This window comes from Haliotis cracherodii, unplaced genomic scaffold, assembly GCF_022045235.1.
Source record: "Haliotis cracherodii isolate W230 unplaced genomic scaffold, xgHalCrac1.p SCAF_6, whole genome shotgun sequence".
Taxonomy (NCBI): Eukaryota; Metazoa; Mollusca; class Gastropoda; order Lepetellida; family Haliotidae; genus Haliotis; species Haliotis cracherodii.
This window is the reverse complement of record NW_027266319.1, coordinates 21,727,510-21,745,738: the sequence shown is the minus strand read 5'-3', so window position 1 is coordinate 21,745,738 and position 18,229 is coordinate 21,727,510. Positions and strand designations below refer to the sequence as shown.

Below are 18,229 nucleotides of genomic sequence, written 5' to 3'. Positions count from 1 at the left end.
AACTTATGACATATTTAAGTCTTTGGATGGCATTTAGAAGTGATACACATGAGGAAAAGAATTTAAGGATGATGGTTTTCCTCATAAATAAGAAGTTGACATCCATTAATTCTCTTCCTTATGAGATATTTGTTGTACTTAATTTACATGTTTAGTTGTTATTAATAATAATTCTTGGATTCATGATAAGTCTTTTGAATAACAGATCATATATGAATTTTAATTTGTGTTGTATATTTTATCAATGCAAGTTAATAGATGGGAAGAACTGCAGACCCTGTCTTCAGATACTATTGCCATCGCAGGTTTCCCTTTTCTCGAGCATGGATCCGAGTGATTGACTGTGACCAGGCATTGCCCTTCGGCAAACAGATTGGGGGAAAAAACAATGACGTATAATTTCCTTACATTCTGCATTATTTTAGGATGGCGTAGATATGTTACAACTTTTGAAGAGGGACATCTGCTACAGATTTGGAGCTGAATATCAGCCTCCTGAGCAGGTCTAGATTTATCGCTAGTGACGTGCCCTACCCCGACGTGCCCTGATGCCCAAATAAAATATATTTTATGATTCATATATTATGTAATAAAATTCAATGTATCGGTGTGTGTGTGTGTGTGTGTGTGGGGGGGGGGGGGGGGGGGGGGGGGGGTGATATGTACTGCTATGATTTTATCAACTATGCTTTTATGTTTATTCATTAAAGAGACCCACTAACTCTATAACTTTCAGGTTATTTTGGTTATACTTAGAGCTCAAGACATTAAACGTGTGCAATGTAACTGTTGAAATCTATTTATAGATATCCACATGATTTGTAACATGTGCTTGTGTTCATGGTTTCCAGTACTTTCTGTACACTTAAATCACGATGGAAGGTAAAAACAAAATTTAGTTACCCCGCCCTCGGACGAATAATATATTATTGACATGCTATATAAATATAAATATAAATATATTATGCTCTGCCTGACATGAGTGCTTCGAAGTTGTGCACGTTTCTAACGTTCAGCCATGGTGACTTGCTCATTGACCGATAAGCCATTACATTAGACATATGACTTATTCTCACTCCCCATATACAATTTGACACCTTAAATAGAACCCAAAACAGATGATATATAACTCTCTAGAGATATTTTTGACACACGACTGGTACAGAAATATTCTGAGCAAAATACATCGCCCGCGCAATCCAGTTTTGCCGTCTGTAACGCGCAAAACGAATAGCCAGTGGTTGTCCCCCCTAACGCCTAAAACGAGGACGGCATTTTGTGGGCGGGGCTTATCGGTCGGTACTGGATCGGTCTATTGCTGAATATAACGTTGGAAACTGTTGTCCCGAACGCATTTTGCACTAGGCCGAAAGTAAATTGACAAATTTATGAAACTATGGATGGTGCTTAATTAATTTTCAGATGTATTATGTTATAGAAGGCTAATAGATCCATACATTGTATTTTGATTGCATGTTAAACAAATCTATGATTTTCCTTCTTCGTTTTTGTCTGATCTGCTTTTGGGGGAATGAATACTTTCTTTTGAGAAATGAAATAGTGTTTACTGTCGGTTTTAAAATATTAGTTACGTGTTGATTCAAATCGTCAGATTTCCATGAGGTGCTTTGCTCTTACTTAAATCCATTTTGTTTTCGGCGCAAATAGACCTTTATTGGTACAAGTCGCCCTAAAATTCAAATACCATACCACATCACATCGAATCACACACATTAGTTTCGTATAATCAGTACGACACAAATTGAAATGCAATTATTTCTTTATTACCCATAATTTCTTAATCCTTTTCAGCTCCACTTCAGAAAAAAACCCACTTATTATGACCAACATCATAGAAAACCAGAATTATCGAATGTCGTATAACATTTCTAGGATAAGATTCAATAAGATTCAAATGACGCCAACAATGTCTCTGCATGAAGTTAACAATATACTGGTACGCGTGCAGTGATAGCTGCTTAAGGGCGCATTCGATTTCTATTAACTTTCTGGTTATTTCAAACCATGTGGGTAATAAAAGAAGTTCTATTTGCTCAGTCTAAACACTGTGATCCGAATATTGATAGCATATGATTTGATATATTCATCGTTGTATCACAAACCTCATGACACACGACTGATTAATGTTTACTGTTAATTTTCTCTGTGGTTCCAACATCCTATGTGGTGGTTCCAGGCGTTGTGGTGGTTCCAGACTCTGTGGTTGTTCCAGACGTTTTGGTGGTTCCACTCGTTTCGGTGGTTCCAGACTCTGTGGTGGTTCCAGACCCTTCGGTCGTTCCATGCGTTGAGGTGGTTCCAGACTCTGTGGTGGTTCCAGACGTTGTGGCGGTTCCAGACTCTGTGGTGGTTCCAGACCCTTCGGTCGTTCCATGCGTTGTGGTGGTTCCAGACTCTGTGGTGGTTCAAGGCGTTGTGGCGGTTCCAGACTCTGTGGTGATTCCAGACTCTTCGGTGGTTCCAGACTCTGTGGTGGTTCCAGACGTTTTGGTAGTTCCAGACTCTGTGGTGGTTCCAGACCCTTCGGTGTTTCCAGACGTTTTGGTGGTTCCAGACTCTGTGGTGGTTCCAGACTCTGTGGTGGTTCCAGGCCCTTCGGTGTTTCCAGACTCTGTGGTGGTTCCAGACTCTGAGGTGGTTCCAGACTCTGTGGTGGCTCCAGACGTTTTGGTGGTTCCAGACTCTGTGGTGGTTCCAGACGTTGTGGTGGTTCCAGACTCTGTGGTGATTCCAGACTCTTCGGTGGTTCCAGACTCTGTGGTGGTTCCAGACGTTTTGGTAGTTCCAGACTCTGTGGTGGTTCCAGACGTTGTGGTGGTTCCAGACTCTGTGGTGGTTCCAGACTCTGTGGTGGTTCCAGGCCCTTCGGTGTTTCCAGACTCTGTGGTGGTTCCAGACTCTGAGGTGGTTCCAGACTCTGTGGTGGCTCCAGACGTTTTGGTGGTTCCAGACTCTGTGGTGGTTCCAGACGTTGTGGTGGTTCCAGACTCTGTGGTGGCTCCAGACGTTTTGGTGGTTCCAGACTCTGTGGTGGTTCCAGACTTTTTGGTGGTTCCAGACTCTGTGGTGGTTCCAGACGTTGTGGTGGTTCCAGACGTTGTGGTGGTTCCAGACTCTGTGGTGGTTCCAGACTCTGTGGTGGTTCCAGACTCTGTGGTGGTTCCAGACGTTTTGGTGGTTCCAGACTCTGTGGTGGTTCCAGACGTTTTGGTGGTTTCAGATTCTGTGGTGGTTCCAGACTCTGTGGTGGTTCCAGACGTTTTGGTGGTTCCAGACTCTGTGGTGGTTCCAGACGTTTTGGTGGTTCCAGACTCTGTGGTGGTTCCAGACCCTTCGGTGGTTTCAGGCGTTGTGGTGGTTCCAGACTCTGTGGTGGTTCCAGACTCTGTGGTGGTTCCAGACGTTTTGGTGGTTCCAGACTCTGTGGTGGCTCCAGACGTTTTGGTGGTTCCAGACTCTGTGGTGGTTCCAGACTCTGTGGTGGTTCCAGACGTTTTGATGGTTCCAGACGTTTTGGTGGTTCCAGACTCTGTGGTGGCTCCAGACGTTTTGGTGGTTCCAGACTCTATGGTGGTTCCAGACTCTGTGGTGGTTCCAGACCCTGTGGTGGTTCCAGACCCTGTGGTGGTTCCAATAGTCTCTGTGGTTGAAGGATCCTCTGTGAATGAAAGATGACAATGAAACAAATATAACACACCTATCATGTTTATGTTCAGTTTGATCTTTCGGCGATATTAACAGTATTTGTATTGTACAGGTGTAGGCTTTAGCGCCGCTTTGAACAGTATTGTAGTTTAATACGGGAGGAAAGCCCGAAGTGATGCAGTCTCAAATGTTTACCACACACCAGAAACCTAGACACATCATCGAGGCGAATCAGGATTCGAACCCACGATCACAGGTTTCTGTCATGCCAAAGGACGCCACTTTGCACAGGGAATTACGGTGCCTTAATTAGACGATTGGCGTCCCCTTGACCCTCTCGGCATTAGAGTTTCTATTTTACTATAACTTACCATACTCTGTCTCCAGAATTCCGCACACACCTGTGAACCAATCATGCCAGACCAGTCTCCGCCGTGCAGATACTTTGTTACCATCCATCTGTATGCACCATAAGTCGTCCATGCACCTGTTTCAGAAAGGGACATGGTCACATATGACAAATATCTTGACCTAACATGTAATATCAAAACGATTTTCGGGTTGCTTTTTTCACAATTGTGTCCATGTAATTCACTTGCCAATATAACGGCGCACTCAGCAATATTCCAGCTATATGACGACGATATGGAATATTCGATTCGATTGACATCGTGAGCATCGATCTACGCCATTTGGATAGGATGACATGCATCAACCACGTCATCGAACCCGACCACCGGATCCCATTAGTCGCCTCTTGCCACAGCATGGGTTGTTGAAGATCTATTCTAACCCGGATCTTCCCGCGGGGTCACACAACGTATGCTCATAGTGCTTGTCATAAGTACACCGGTCAACATGTCACCCCGATTATGTTTCTAGGTTTGTCAGCACCATACCCGTGTTCGTTGGTTTCACCGAAGTGGTAAACGTCTGAGACCTGCATCACTTCGGGCTTTCCTCCCACATTAAGCTGACACGCCGCGATATAACTGGAATACTGTTAAAAGCGGCGTTAAACCCAACTCACTCATGATCAATCACTCAACAGGTCAGTTTGCATTCTCAACTCCATTGGAAGTATGCAACCTAGGGTGGATAAGGGGCGTAAGTAGGTTACGGGACTGCGCGAGAGCTTACGTTATTTAGTACTTCCGGTGACAAACGACGTCTTGCGGCAATGGCGACAGCAGTGTTATGTCGGATAGGGCTCGGCGAATCATATTCGGAACACACTGGTGTAACTTAGAAAAAACATGACATTGTTACAGGCATTAAAACACTCGGGATAGGTAGCATGAATAGCAAGGGTTGGCTTCTCAAAGCAGTTCCAGTGTCATGATCGATGTCAAACTGGCCACTACCTATTCATAAATATTGAGGTAAGTTTTCACTCTTCTCGCACTTATGTTAGGCTGGTAGAACTGTCAGTGTTGATAAGTAAATACTGGTAGGTTAATCAACACACGTACAGTGATGATGGCGTTGAAATATGAGCATAAAAATCGTGCTGTGACTCGTTCAATTAAATTTGTGATTTATTGGCAAAAAAAGGAGGTATTAGCAATTGCAATATGCTCCCGGTTTATGCATCTTACAATGTTGTTGCACATTTCCATTACATCTATCCAGAGCCTTTTTCCATTATTAAATTCCAGCTCTGATAAGGAACGTCACAGAATTATATTTATGGTACCAGGGAGTTGACACAAACTATAGTCATAAGGCTTGTTATATGCATGTAGGCAATGTAAATTGTTGAGTTTTTTCTGAAAAGTTACCTCACTTAAATGCATTCTGTATGTGAATAGCCTGGATCATCATTAAAAAACCCATTTAGCATTTGTTTAGCATATTCGGTTGAGGAAGATACAATGTACATGCATAATGTATTAAGATTATATCTTAATGTAGGCATTGTATGTAAGAAATTGTTGGTATTTTAGAAGTATATGTTATATGTTCTCATAAGAGTTACTTATCTTTTGCAGTTAGACCAGATTTCCATGTTTGAGGGGAGAACGATTTCCTAATCCTACTCCCGAGTAGATGCATATGTATCACCAGGATTACCTTTGCTGCCAGGCATAACTGCACCTCAAGAGCATCTCGGACTGTAACAGATCTTCGTATTTCTTTGAACATTTTGTGGTCAAGCAATACATTGCCGATGAAAGAACAACTCTTGTTGAGTTGTAAACATATTTAAGTCCTCTCTGAAGTACTGGTTCTGTAAAGGATTTCCGTGACCATCAGAATACACCATGTACACTGGACACTTGCTGGAATAGGACCTACTTGTCATCAACATGGTGTTGCAGAACATCTTGGGACTCTCATATGAAGTCCAGTGTGAATCTATATACTGACACGAGTAACAGTGCATGCTGTTTAAAATATTCAAATTCACACTGGCACAATTACTGTAAAACAGGAATTTAATGCAACATGAAAATAATGCGAGCTCTTGATTTTAGACATAAATGCGCATTTTAAAAATGTGAGTGCCCATACCCTTTCCTAAAAAATCATGCGCTGGAATTATGTTTTTTGTTTTTTTAATTAATGTAACCTACGTAAATAAAAGCCTCACCTGAAAACGCTTCGTTTGTTTCAAATGACGTTTTGAGCAGGAACTGTGAGTAGACAGAGATAAATAATATAACTGTGCACATTAAATCCCCTGTCCATGTTTTTTCAGTGTGAGATTCCTTCCTTATTTTAATATTATTTACGCTAATTGCCCGTATGTTTGATGGCCAAGCGTGAGAATGGTTTCCTTGCAGCTGTCATTGTGTTAGTGTTGTTTGTTCAGGCTTGGCTTTTGGGAATATTTGCCTAGAATGTTTAATATTTTGAGAGTAATCATGACCTGGGAGTAAAATTACTTATTACTTAGAGCTTATTTATTGTTTTTTAAGAGGGGATAACGGGGGAAAAGTTATTTTAATATGGGTGGTATCAGCCATGATACTGAATTGATATTGAATATAATATCATAACAATGCACATTGAATGTATGATAATAGGTTTTCAGTTTATGGGTCAAAATCCTCCTAGAAAATACAACAGATGCCTACCAATGAAAATTAAACTTTACCAATGGCATAGCAGTTGTTGCTTTATGAAATTAATTCTTTGTTGAAATATCAACATGTCTTGTTATTGCATTGGCTGTATAAGGGTTCAGCATGCAAATACACTGATTCATTGGACAATAGCCAATCCACATTACTCTTGACCAGTAATCTTAAAACAGATTGGTCCAAACGGATACTGGAAAATGTGAAATATCAGTCACCTCATTTGTTTAACTTGGATATATTGGCAGAATATTTGAATACCAAAATATATGAAAAATAGGTGTTATTGTTTCTATCCCTGCATCAAGTCAATATCGTTGTACTAAATTGTGTTTATCAGTGTTCACTTAGTGATAAGTTGAATGTATTAATGTTTTGGACTGCTGGCAATTTCTTTTACTTTAATCGTTTGAACCTCACAACCAGAAACATTAATAAAAACACCACCGTTAATCACCATTCATCTTGCCCATGCTATCAATCAATTTAGAACAATTAAATTGCTGACGAGGTGTAACACACTTTTTATTTCTTCCCTCAGAATAACTTTACACTTCATTTATTTACATGTCATTGGTGATCGCATCCACAATTCGGTGTATTTGTCTTGCATTTTGGCCACTTCTGACTTGAAGTTGTTGGATGTTGCTACATCTTTTGGTTGCTGTACACCAGACATTCACTCCTGCATAACCAAGAAAAAAATCCATTCATGTTCAGCACATGGTTTACCGAGCAACAACATAGAACTAAGAGTGAGTGAGTGAGTTAAGATTTAAAGTCACATCGGCAATATTTCAGCCATATAGTGACTAAATTAAATTATACAGTAATAATACATTCACATAGATATTAAAATCTGTCAACAAAGGACAGTAAAAGTACTAGTCTATCACAGATACAGATTTAAAACTAGCATGTTATCATAAAAATGTGACTACTCTGAACAACACATTATAAAAATGGGCTAGAGATCGTCAGTAACTAAAGGGAGAACACCATACCAGGGACCATGGGGACTTACCATAGAACTAAGACATCAAGTACATGCACAGTGTAAAATTACCATTGTCCAACACCAGTTTAATTCATCAATGCACTTAACAAATAATATTTACATAAGTTGATAAATAAGTATATCACTGTGAATATCCATATGGAATACTAACGGCAGTTACTTTTTGCACAAACCTGAAACCACTTAAGATTAAGAGGTCCTTAAATGAACTATGCAAGTAAAATAACATAAATTGACTGACTGATTGACTGACATACTTTCATTTTGACCTTGATAATGTATATTCGAATGGATTTCGAAATTAAGGGATATAGATGTTTTACAGGTTAGGGTTTGATATATTTATTTATAATACCAAATTATAGTCATCAATATAATGTATTGATTTTGGTTCATGGTTATTTGATTAACTATCGAGTGATTTGTGACACTTTTATTTTACATATTTATAATAGAAGTTTCACATATATTCATATTTGTTGCATGTTGAGAGGACATTTATTTAATTGGGATAATTATTTTGGGGATAAATATACTTACAGGCAGGGCTAAGAAAGTTTGTTGGCATGCAGTAATGACTGTCATTTATCCAAAGTAGAGTAATTAAACTTTTAATAATTTCAATTAACCCTTTTTGAGTGTGTGGGGGTCTTTTCTTAATTTCCGTCATCCTGCACAGGTAGATGAGAGCAAAACTTTAGTGCAAGCCTACCAAAGTGCAAGAAATAGTACATCTGCATTATTATATCTATTCACATTTAATATACAAACTAATTTTGATATTAACATAACAATTTATGCACATGCTTTCTACACTGCATGAACCCTTCTTCATAAAAAAATAAAAATAAGTTTCTACTAAACTATCAAATTTCATAAAAGAGAATAATATACTTTATTAAAGGTGTGTGACAGTAAATATGACCAAATATAATGGATATGTAATTTTAAGTTTCAAACATATGACTGGTTTATTAGGTACTATAATTACTAAAAAGTAAATCAATAGAGTATATCAAAATAAATTTCATGTTTAAAAATATATTCATAGCATAGATTTTCCAAATTTCATCCTCCAAATCATGCCTATTGAAACTATAAAAGGCACGGCTTCCATGACACTGCTCATGCCGTCAGATACCAGAATACCATGGTAAGTTGGGTCATGTGGCCTACCTAATCGCAGTTACATCTTCATAAATAATCATTACAGAAACATGTAACACATCCTCCGTAATCATGAAACACTGTCCACTGAAACTACAAATACACTTCTGAACGATAGTATTGCACTGGTTTTTAAAATTATTTTAAACGGAAAGAAAAGAACACATACCTTTACGAACGGTCCTATGGTTGTCAGTTGTCAGTCAGGAACAAATAAACCTTGCCGGAATGACAAATAACCGATCATATTTTTCCGAAATAAGTAAACTTTTCGACTGTCAACAACGGTGACAACCAAGCGTGTAGAGTATACTTTGTCCCATCTACAGAGTTAGCTTTGGCGGTCGCGCATTTCGAAAGCAGAACTAGTTCACGAATACGGGCATGCCATCAGAAATGCTGGTACCGGCAGTACCGAAGTATGCTCATGGTGCTCGTCATAAGTACACTGGTCAACAGGTCAGTTTGCATTCTCAACTCCATAGGGAGTATGCAACTGAGGATGTATTGTGTGATCCCTTAAGTCACTTTACGATAATGTATCATGATACTTTGTTCACGTACATGTATCATGAGTCATTATTTCAGAATGATACGCGGTCTATTTATAAAAATAGAAACGTTAACTAAATTCACATTCTTATCCAATGTTCATTTCTATTTTAAGACGGTCAATCTTATGTAGGCAATATAAGCATCGTTGTTCATTAACAGAGACGTAACACTTCAAATTGGAAGGTTACATATGTGTGAATACATTTCATCGTGTGAACATTTTGGGGAGGAGTAAGTGGGTATTGGTTTACGCCACAATACGACAACAACGCCGGGTGACGCTAGATATATCAGCTTAAAGCATTGCACAATATGGGGAATCGAACCGGGGCTTTCGGTATGATGAGTGTAACAACTTTAACCTCTAGGCTACTCAGAAGCACCATTGCAATTTTAGTCGTTGAGTGATCCGAAATTATTGTTTAAAACCCCGAAATACTCACTGGTTAAATGCAGAACAACACTCCCCGAGTTTCCGACCACAAATGTAGCAGCAACCACACACGTCTTTGATGCGTTCGCATGGTGAACACTTTGGGACCGCGCACTTGACTTTTCTACATGGAAGGCAAGACAGGCCCTTGGATTCGTTCACGAAGACCACAACGATTACGAATACCACCACCAAGAAGACACGGCTCATTGTTCCTGAAATGTTCTGCTATATCTCAGCTAAGAGTGTAGGTGAATGCGTTTAGTTGTCACAAGTTGTTAGATATATGGATACGTCACATGTCAATTTATTGGCATTTTATGGCATCTTACAAGAAGAAATATATGATGGACCGTGTCAGTCAAGCAAGAGCAGTTGTCTGATGCTACAGTTGGTGCCACGCCCATATGACACAGTTGTCACCGAGTCCAAGCCCACCAGTCGGGTGATCTGGGCAGAAGCAGTAGTTAATATAAACGATGGGCATATTGGTGAAAATTCAAAGTTCCATTTATTTTCAACGAAACACGTTTAACACATGCCAAGCTTTAACCTTTATTGAAAATATATAGTTTGTACAATTTATTACACTGCCAGAAATTTAATTACCTGCGATCCTGGACTTCAATTTGAATTGTTGAATATTGGCTGTATTTGTTATGAGTTTATTGTATTTTTATAACTTTTTGTTATTAATTGATTACAAGCATAATTATGTATCTTTTTATAGCATTATTCAATACTAGTTTTCATTGTATGCTACTTTTGTATTGATGTCACAACAGCGCCTACGTAGATTATCACTTTATAGTTATGAGAGCTACTGAAGGCCATACACAGCAGGCGTCGTCATTCTCGTAGTAAAATCTAATAGCGTTCAGTCACAATGGAAAGGACAAATGCATGGAAAGTAAACATCACGCTTCATTATTGATGTGTACTGGTCACAACAGGTATTGAAGGACTGACGTTGTTCACTCCAAAGGCAACATGGATACCAGATAGTCTAGACACTGTTGCAATTGTCGGTGTTATGTCTACAGGGTGTGGAGATTGAGCGAATTAATGTTGATGTCGACAGCTGGCAACTATATTCATGATGTTTAACGGCGACCTCCAAATAGTTGAATCCGTAACAGAGACACCAATTTATTTACGATTCGTTCTTATAGCGCTGAATGAAAGACCAAAGGCGCAATCAATTTATCGGAGGGAATACAGGGGGCACGGGTGCTCCAGTCGTCTAAGGCGCCGCGATTCACTGTGCAGAGTTGCGTCCCTAGGGAACGCCAGAAACCTATGATTGTGGGTTCGAATCCCGGTTCGCCCCGATTATGTTTCTAGGTTTGACAGCACCATACCCGTGCCCGTGGGTTTCACCGAAGTGGTGAACGTCTGAGACCTGCATCACTTCGGGCTTTCCTCCCACATTAAGTTGACACGCCGTGATATGACTGGAATACGGTTAAAAGCGGCGTTAAACCCAACTCACTCACTCACTATAGGGGGGAATACAATCGTCAATTATAAGTGACATATTTTCTGAACCCCTTACATGCTATAGCTTCATGATCAAAGACCCGGGTTAGATTCCCGACATGGGTACAATGTGTGAAGCCCATTTGTGGTGTCCCCCGCCGTGATATTGCTGGAATATTGCTAAAAGCGGCGTAAAACCATACTCACTCACTCACTCATGATCAAATTATCAGTTTATGACAGGCGTCCTTTCTGACAGGCGGTTTGATTCCTTCTGGAACTGGGACAAAGTACATGCATCTGTGTACAAACTTTAACAGTCAAATAGATGGCCATTTATATACATGTTTTCAAATGTCCTCGGGTAAATTGCTGCTCAATTGCAGCGGATTGACAACTGAAAGTGGGGTTTACGAATGACCTAACCCTTTCATAGGAGTGTTGATTAGAAGGGACATTTTGCACACACATTAACACTTTTATTGAACAAATTATATATGTCTGTGTATGTATGTACGTTTGCGTGTGTGTGTGTGTGCGTGCGTGCGTGCGTGCGTGCGTGCGTGCGTGCGTGCGTGCGTGCGTGCGTGCGTGTGTGTGTGTGTGTGTGTGTGGAAATTGTATGGGTACCTTGTTTGGATCAATTATTTCGGCTTCATGAATTCCGTGATTTCAGAGTAGATGCCGAAAATACGTCAGCCGTAGATTCAAAAGGACGTCGAATTGAAAGGTCATCACAATCAAATTACACACATAACATGTGTATCGAAAGGATCTACGTGTAAGTTGATGTATGAGATGAAGTAAAGAGTCATTATGTCAGTTTGAATTTGCTGCCACAATCCAGGTCTCTTATCACGTTGCTACTATTTTGCTTGCAAAGTTTCAGTTCCTCAAACAGAACAGTTGTCATATTGAGACTACAGTGTTGGATTACCAATTCACAGTTCTTTATTCTCAAATCAGTCTTCAGCAACCCATGCTTGACATAAAAGGCGATTAGGCTTGTCGTAAAAGGCGACTAATGGGATCGGGAGGTCAGGTTGATGCATGTCATCGTGTCCCAAATGCGATGATCGATGCTCATGATGTCAATCACTGGATTGTCTAGTCCAGACTCGATTATTTACAGACCGCCGTTATATAGCTGGACTATTGCTGAGTGCGGCGTTGAACAACAAACAAACAAAACAAACCACCTACGGTAGTACAAGAGCATACTGTTATAAGGTTAAAAAAGCATCTCAAAAACATTAGAAAATGGTAACAAATAAAACCGTTATAGCTGCAATGAGGAGTTGCATTAGATATAGTTTGTGACAGAACTTTTAGTTTGAAAGGAATCAATAGATAAAAGACATTTCACGTTTATCACAAGGGTATTTTTGACATTTCATGTTTATCATTGGATTGGTTCCTGGTTATCGTCCATTAGTTAATCAAACAAAAAGAGAGTTTCAAGGTATATTTCATTTGGAGCTTTCAGATGCGAGTCACAAAATCAATAGAGAGATGAGCAATATGGCACGTAGGCTCCTGTATTTTTCCGATTACAACACACATAAGTTCATGGTCAGATCTAACGTTTAACGAATCAAAATGAGGTATTGTGACATGTGACAGAGACAGAGACAGGCCAGACCCGAACACTATTAAATGATACTTTAACATGAGGAGCAGAGAGCGCGGTTTGCAATCGATCGAGTCGAATCCCGATCGTTCTAAGTTTCCCCAGTTAGTGACGAGTCTGGCCGGTCTGATCCTGTCTTGTATTGATAGATTTGATGAGAGTAAGTAAAACTATGTGAGTTTAAAGCGGGTGTTGCGTTTCTTTATTATGCGTGTTTGAATGCTGATAGAGACAACTTGGAGTAAGTGTCGTTAGACCAATCATTCCTTGACGGAGCTGAGCTGAAGCGGACAAGGCGAGTGGCAATGTCTTGGCGTAATTGACCACGAGGACCAGGAACGGCAATGCATTTAGTAACTGTATTAGGGTCGCTCTGGACGCCCGAAAGCAGTTACGACAATACATTAATATCAATCACAAAGCGATGATAAAATGGTCACAATGGCCGTTACGATTACGAGTGCAATACGTGTAGACTCTTTCTTGTATTTTTACAGCTTGGGCTATTAATAATTACACGGAATATATTAAGAATTTCCAAAGGCGTTACAATTGAATAGATGGTGGATAGAGGACAAATTCCAACGAGGTGGGGACAGGATTAGACGTTCGAAATACTAATAACGAATATTATAAGGAACTATATTCTTCAGAAACGAGTATCTTCTTAATGACTTTATTGTATATACATTTTAAACAATTTCCTATATCGCTTTGCCAGGTTTGAATAAATTTGTATTTTAAAGGATTGTCTACTGTAGAGAAAGGATAATCGAGACTAGTTGACGGTTCATATAATTGAATCTTCCGTGAATGACGCGACGCTATGAACTGAGTGAGTGAGTGAGTTGGGTTTAACGCCGCTTTTAACACTATTCCAGTCATATCGCGACGTGTCAGCTTAATGTGGGAGGAAAGCCCGAAGTGATGCAGGTCTCAGTCGTTTACCACTTCGGTGAAACCCACGAGCACGGGTATGGTGCTGACAAACCTAGAAACATTATCGGGGCGAACCGGGATTCGAACCCACAATCTTAGGTTTCTAGGAGTCTTAGGAGTCCAAACAAATAACACTGATCTTTCATGAAGAAGAGGCACGGCGATATCACATCAACTTAACGTTCTCGTGCCATCTAAAGTACAACGGGATAATCCTGTGTCATAAGGAAACACCTGTTCCATCTGACACTTCATTTATAACAGTCTGATTCGTTTTACGTGTAATATTTCCAAGAAACCATCTTAGGTGCAATATAGAATGTAAATCTACACCGAACCCGCGATAATAGGTCCGTCGTTACTTTACCCATGGCAATGGTTTCAATCATCCCAGTGGGTTTGTTTGTTTGTTTCTTGTTTTACACCGCACTCAGCAATAGTCCAGCTATATGACGGCGGTCTGTAATTAAGCGAGTCTGGACCAGACAATCCAGTGATTGACATCATGAGCATCGATCCACGAAATTTGGATCGATGACATGCATCAACCAAGTCATCGAGCCTGTCCAACCGATCCCGTTCGTCGACTCTTACGACAAGCATATTCGCCTTTTACGACAAGCATGGGTTGCTGAAGACCTATTCCATCCCGGGTCTTCACGGGTCTCCTCCCTGTTGGAATTCCGGGTTCAGCAGACTAATGGATGCGATAGTCGTATCCCAGTTATTTGTATCGATGCTCGTGATGTCAATCATTGGATTGTCTGGTCCAGATTTATTTACAGAACGCTGTCATATAGACGTCCTCCACCCAGTGTATTATATCTCCAAATTATTATGATTAGTATGATTGATAGCTTCGTATCGGAAGTGACGTCATCACCACCCTCGCTCCTAACTCCTAGCAGCATACAACGTCTCTCGCTCGTAAGAGTCATTTGATTGGACGGCCTATTTTTAGCGTTGTGAGTTTCTAATCGGGCTCGAATCAATGTTGTTGGAGCTAATGGGCCCAGGATATTCGTCATAATGAAGTGGATACGCAGAAACACTGGCAAACGAGCATATTTTATAGCTGGAATATTGCCGAGTGCGACATTTAACATAAAAAAACAATCAACCAATAAATGGTATTCATCAATGTGGAAAATGTCTATAAACTACGTTAAAGGTTGGTTGTCCTCACGCATAAAACTGCACGTATTTGAAATACCGTTATGAGACCTATACTCAAAGACTCAACGCCGTCGGGTACAATGGTAGGTCAAGTCACCGTTGTCAGACAGACCCGTGAAGAATCCCACACATATACGAACCGACCGTTAGTCAAATCAACACATTTCCAAATGGTACTTTTGCTCTTACTTATATCCATTTTGTTTTCGGCGCAAATAGACCTTTAATGGTACAACTCTCCATAAAACTCAAATACCATACCGAATCGAATCACATCCTACTAGTTTCGTAAAATCAGTATGACACACATGGAAATGCAATAGTTTCTTTATTACCCATTATTTCTTAATCCTTTTCAGTTCCACTTCAGTACAAAACACTTATCGTGGCTGACATCATAGAAAACCAGAATTATCGAATGGCGAGTATCGTTTCTAGTGTGACGTCATTCCGAACTTACGTCACAATAAGATTCAAATGATGTCAACAATGTCTACGGATGACGTTAAAAATATACTGGTACGCGTGAAGTGATAGCTGCCTAAGGGCGCATTTGATTTCTATTAACTTTCTGGTTATTTCAAACCATGAGGGTAATAAAAGAAGTTCTATTTGCTCAGTCTAAACACTGTGATCCGAATATTGATAGCATATGATTTGATATATTTATCGTTGTATCACAAACCTCATGACACACGACTGATTAATGTTTACTGTTAACTTTCTCTGTGGTTCTAACAGTCTCTGTGGTTCCAACATCCTATGTGGTGATTCCAGGCGTTGTGGTGGTTCCAGACTCTATGGTGGTTCCAGACTCTGTGGTGGTTCCAGACCCTGTGGTTGTACCAGACCCTGTGGTGGTTCCAACAGTCTCTGTGGTTGAAGGATCCTCTGTGAATGAAAGACGACAATGAAACAAATATAACACACCTATCTTGTTCATGTTCAGTTTGAATTTAAGAGTATTTGTATTTTACAGGTGTAGGTGAATGAGTGAGATCGCCTTAGCGCCGCTTTGAACAGTATTGTAGTTTAATACGGGAGGAAAGCCCGAAGTGATGCAGTCTCAAATGTTTACCACTTTGGGAAAACCAATGAACACGGCTTTGGTGCTGAGAAACCTAGACACATCATCGGGGCGAATCAGGATTCGAACCCACGATCACAGGTTTCTGTCGTGCCAAAGGACGCCACTTTGCACAGTGAATTATGGTGCCTTAATTAGACGATTGGCGTCCCCTTGACCCTCTCGGCATTAGAGTTTCTATTTTACTATAACTTACCATGCTCTGTCTCCAGAATTCCGCACACACCTGAGAACCAATCACGCCAGTCCAGTCTCTGCCGTGCAGATACTTTGTCACCGTCCATCTGTATGCACCATAAGTCGTCCATGCACCTGTTTCAGAAAGGGACATGGTCACATATGACAAATATCTTGACCAAACATGCAATAATAAAAAGAGTTTCGTGTGGTTTTTTTTTCAAAATTGTATAAATGTAATTTGCATTCATTCGCCAATATAATGGTGCACTCATGATCAGGAATATTCCAGGTATATGACGACGATATGGAATATTCGATTCGATAGACATCGTGAGCATCGATCTACGCAATTTGGATAGGATGACATGCATCGAACCCGACCACCGGATCCTGTTTGTCGCCTCTTGCCACAGCATGGGCTGTTGAAGATCTATTCTAACACGGATCTTCCCGAGGGGTCACACAACGTATGCTCATAGTGCTTGTCATAAGTACACTGGTCGACAGGTCAGTTTGCATTCTCAACTCCATAGGGAGTATGCAACTGAGGATGTATTGTGTGATCCCTTAAGTCACTTTACGATAATGTATCATGATACTTTGTTCACGTACATGTATCATGAGACAATATATCAGAATGATACGCGGTCTATTTATAAAAAAAATTGAAACGTTAACTAAATTCACTTTCTTATCCAATGTGGGGCGGTCGGGTAGCCTGGTGGTTAAAGCGTTCGCTCGTCACGCCGAAGACCCGGGTTCGATTCCCGACATGGGTACAATGTGTGATGCCCATTTCTGGTGTCCCCCGCCGTGATATTGCTGGAATATTGCTAAAAGCGGCGTAAAACCATACTCACTCACTCACTCACTCTTATCCAGTGTTCATTTCTATTACAAGACGGTCAATCTTATGTAGGCAATATAAGCATCAGTGTTCAATAGCAGAGACGTCCCACTTGATATTGGAAGGTTACGTATGTGTGAATATATTTCATCGTGTGAACATTTTGGGGAGGAGTAAGTGGGTATTGGGGTACGTCACAATACGACAACAACGCCGGGGGACGCTAGATATATCAGCTTAAAGCATTGCACAATATGGGGAATCGAACCGGGGTGTGATGAGCGTAAAACCTTTAACCTCTAGGCTACTCAGAAGCACCATTGCAATTTTAGTCGTTCCTGTGCGATGAGTGATCCGAAATTATTGTTTAAAACCCCAAAATACTCACTGGTTAAATGCAGAGCAATACTCCCCGAGTTTCTGACCACAGATGTCACAGCAACCACACACGTCTTTGATGCGTTCGCATGGTGGACACTTTGGGACCGCGCACTTGACTTTTCTACATGGAAGGCAAGACAGGCCCTTGGATTCGTTCACGAAGATCACACCGATTACGAATACCACCACCAAGAAGACACGGCTCATTGTTCCTGAAATCTTCTGCTATATGTTAGCTGAGAGGTTAGCTGAATGAGTTCAGTTGTCACAAGTTGTTAGATATGTAACTTTGGATGCGTCGCCTGTCAATGTATTGGCATTTTATGGCGTCAGTCTAGCAAGAAGGCTACATCTGTCTTGATGCTACAGTTGGTGCCGCGCGCATATGACACAATTGACAACCGAGTCCCAGCCCACCACTAGGGTGATCTGACCAGAAGCAATAGTTAACATAAACGATGGGCATATTGGTGACTTTTCAAAGTTCCATTCATTTTCACAGAAGCACGTTTAACACGTGCTAAGCTTAAACCTTCATTGAAAAATATATAGTTTGTACATTTTTAACACACTAGAAATTAAATTACC

General features: G+C 40.5%; 2 protein-coding genes across 2 annotated transcripts; both read right to left on the bottom strand.

Annotated features, from left to right (window-relative positions):
* Positions 1 to 2,426: 2,426 nt before the first annotated feature.
* LOC139446309 (putative per-hexamer repeat protein 5) lies at positions 2,427 to 10,157 on the bottom strand. The gene is made up of 3 exons (XM_071227658.1): positions 9,933 to 10,157; positions 4,038 to 4,153; positions 2,427 to 3,679 (listed from the first exon to the last, which is right to left on the bottom strand). The coding sequence occupies exons 1-3, from the start codon at positions 10,130 to 10,132 to the stop codon at positions 2,427 to 2,429; spliced, it is 1,569 nt and encodes a 522-aa protein (XP_071083759.1). The 5' UTR covers positions 10,133 to 10,157.
* A 5,267-nt stretch (positions 10,158 to 15,424) lies between these two features.
* Positions 15,425 to 18,011, bottom strand: LOC139445822 (perlustrin-like). The gene is made up of 3 exons (XM_071227049.1): positions 17,649 to 18,011; positions 16,430 to 16,545; positions 15,425 to 16,037 (listed from the first exon to the last, which is right to left on the bottom strand). Exons 1-3 carry the CDS (start codon positions 17,846 to 17,848, stop codon positions 15,907 to 15,909), a joined length of 447 nt encoding a protein of 148 aa, XP_071083150.1. The 5' UTR covers positions 17,849 to 18,011; the 3' UTR covers positions 15,425 to 15,906.
* Between the last annotated feature and the right edge of the window lie 218 nt (positions 18,012 to 18,229).

Bases quoted from the DNA above. Each gene is read 5' to 3' on its own strand.
- LOC139446309 (XM_071227658.1), bottom strand. From the start codon at position 10,132: ATGAGCCGTGTCTTCTTGGTGGTGGTATTCGTAATCGTTGTGGTCTTC. The intron at 4,154-9,932 runs GTGAGTATTTCG...TTTCTGAAACAG, and splicing joins TGTTGTTCTGCATTTAACCA to GTGCATGGACGACTTATGGT. The intron at 3,680-4,037 runs GTAAGTTATAGT...TTTCATTCACAG, and splicing joins AATTCTGGAGACAGAGTATG to AGGATCCTTCAACCACAGAG.
- LOC139445822 (XM_071227049.1), bottom strand. From the start codon at position 17,848: ATGAGCCGTGTCTTCTTGGTGGTGGTATTCGTAATCGGTGTGATCTTC. The intron at 16,546-17,648 runs GTGAGTATTTTG...TTTCTGAAACAG, and splicing joins TATTGCTCTGCATTTAACCA to GTGCATGGACGACTTATGGT. The intron at 16,038-16,429 runs GTAAGTTATAGT...TTTCATTCACAG, and splicing joins AATTCTGGAGACAGAGCATG to AGGATCCTTCAACCACAGAG.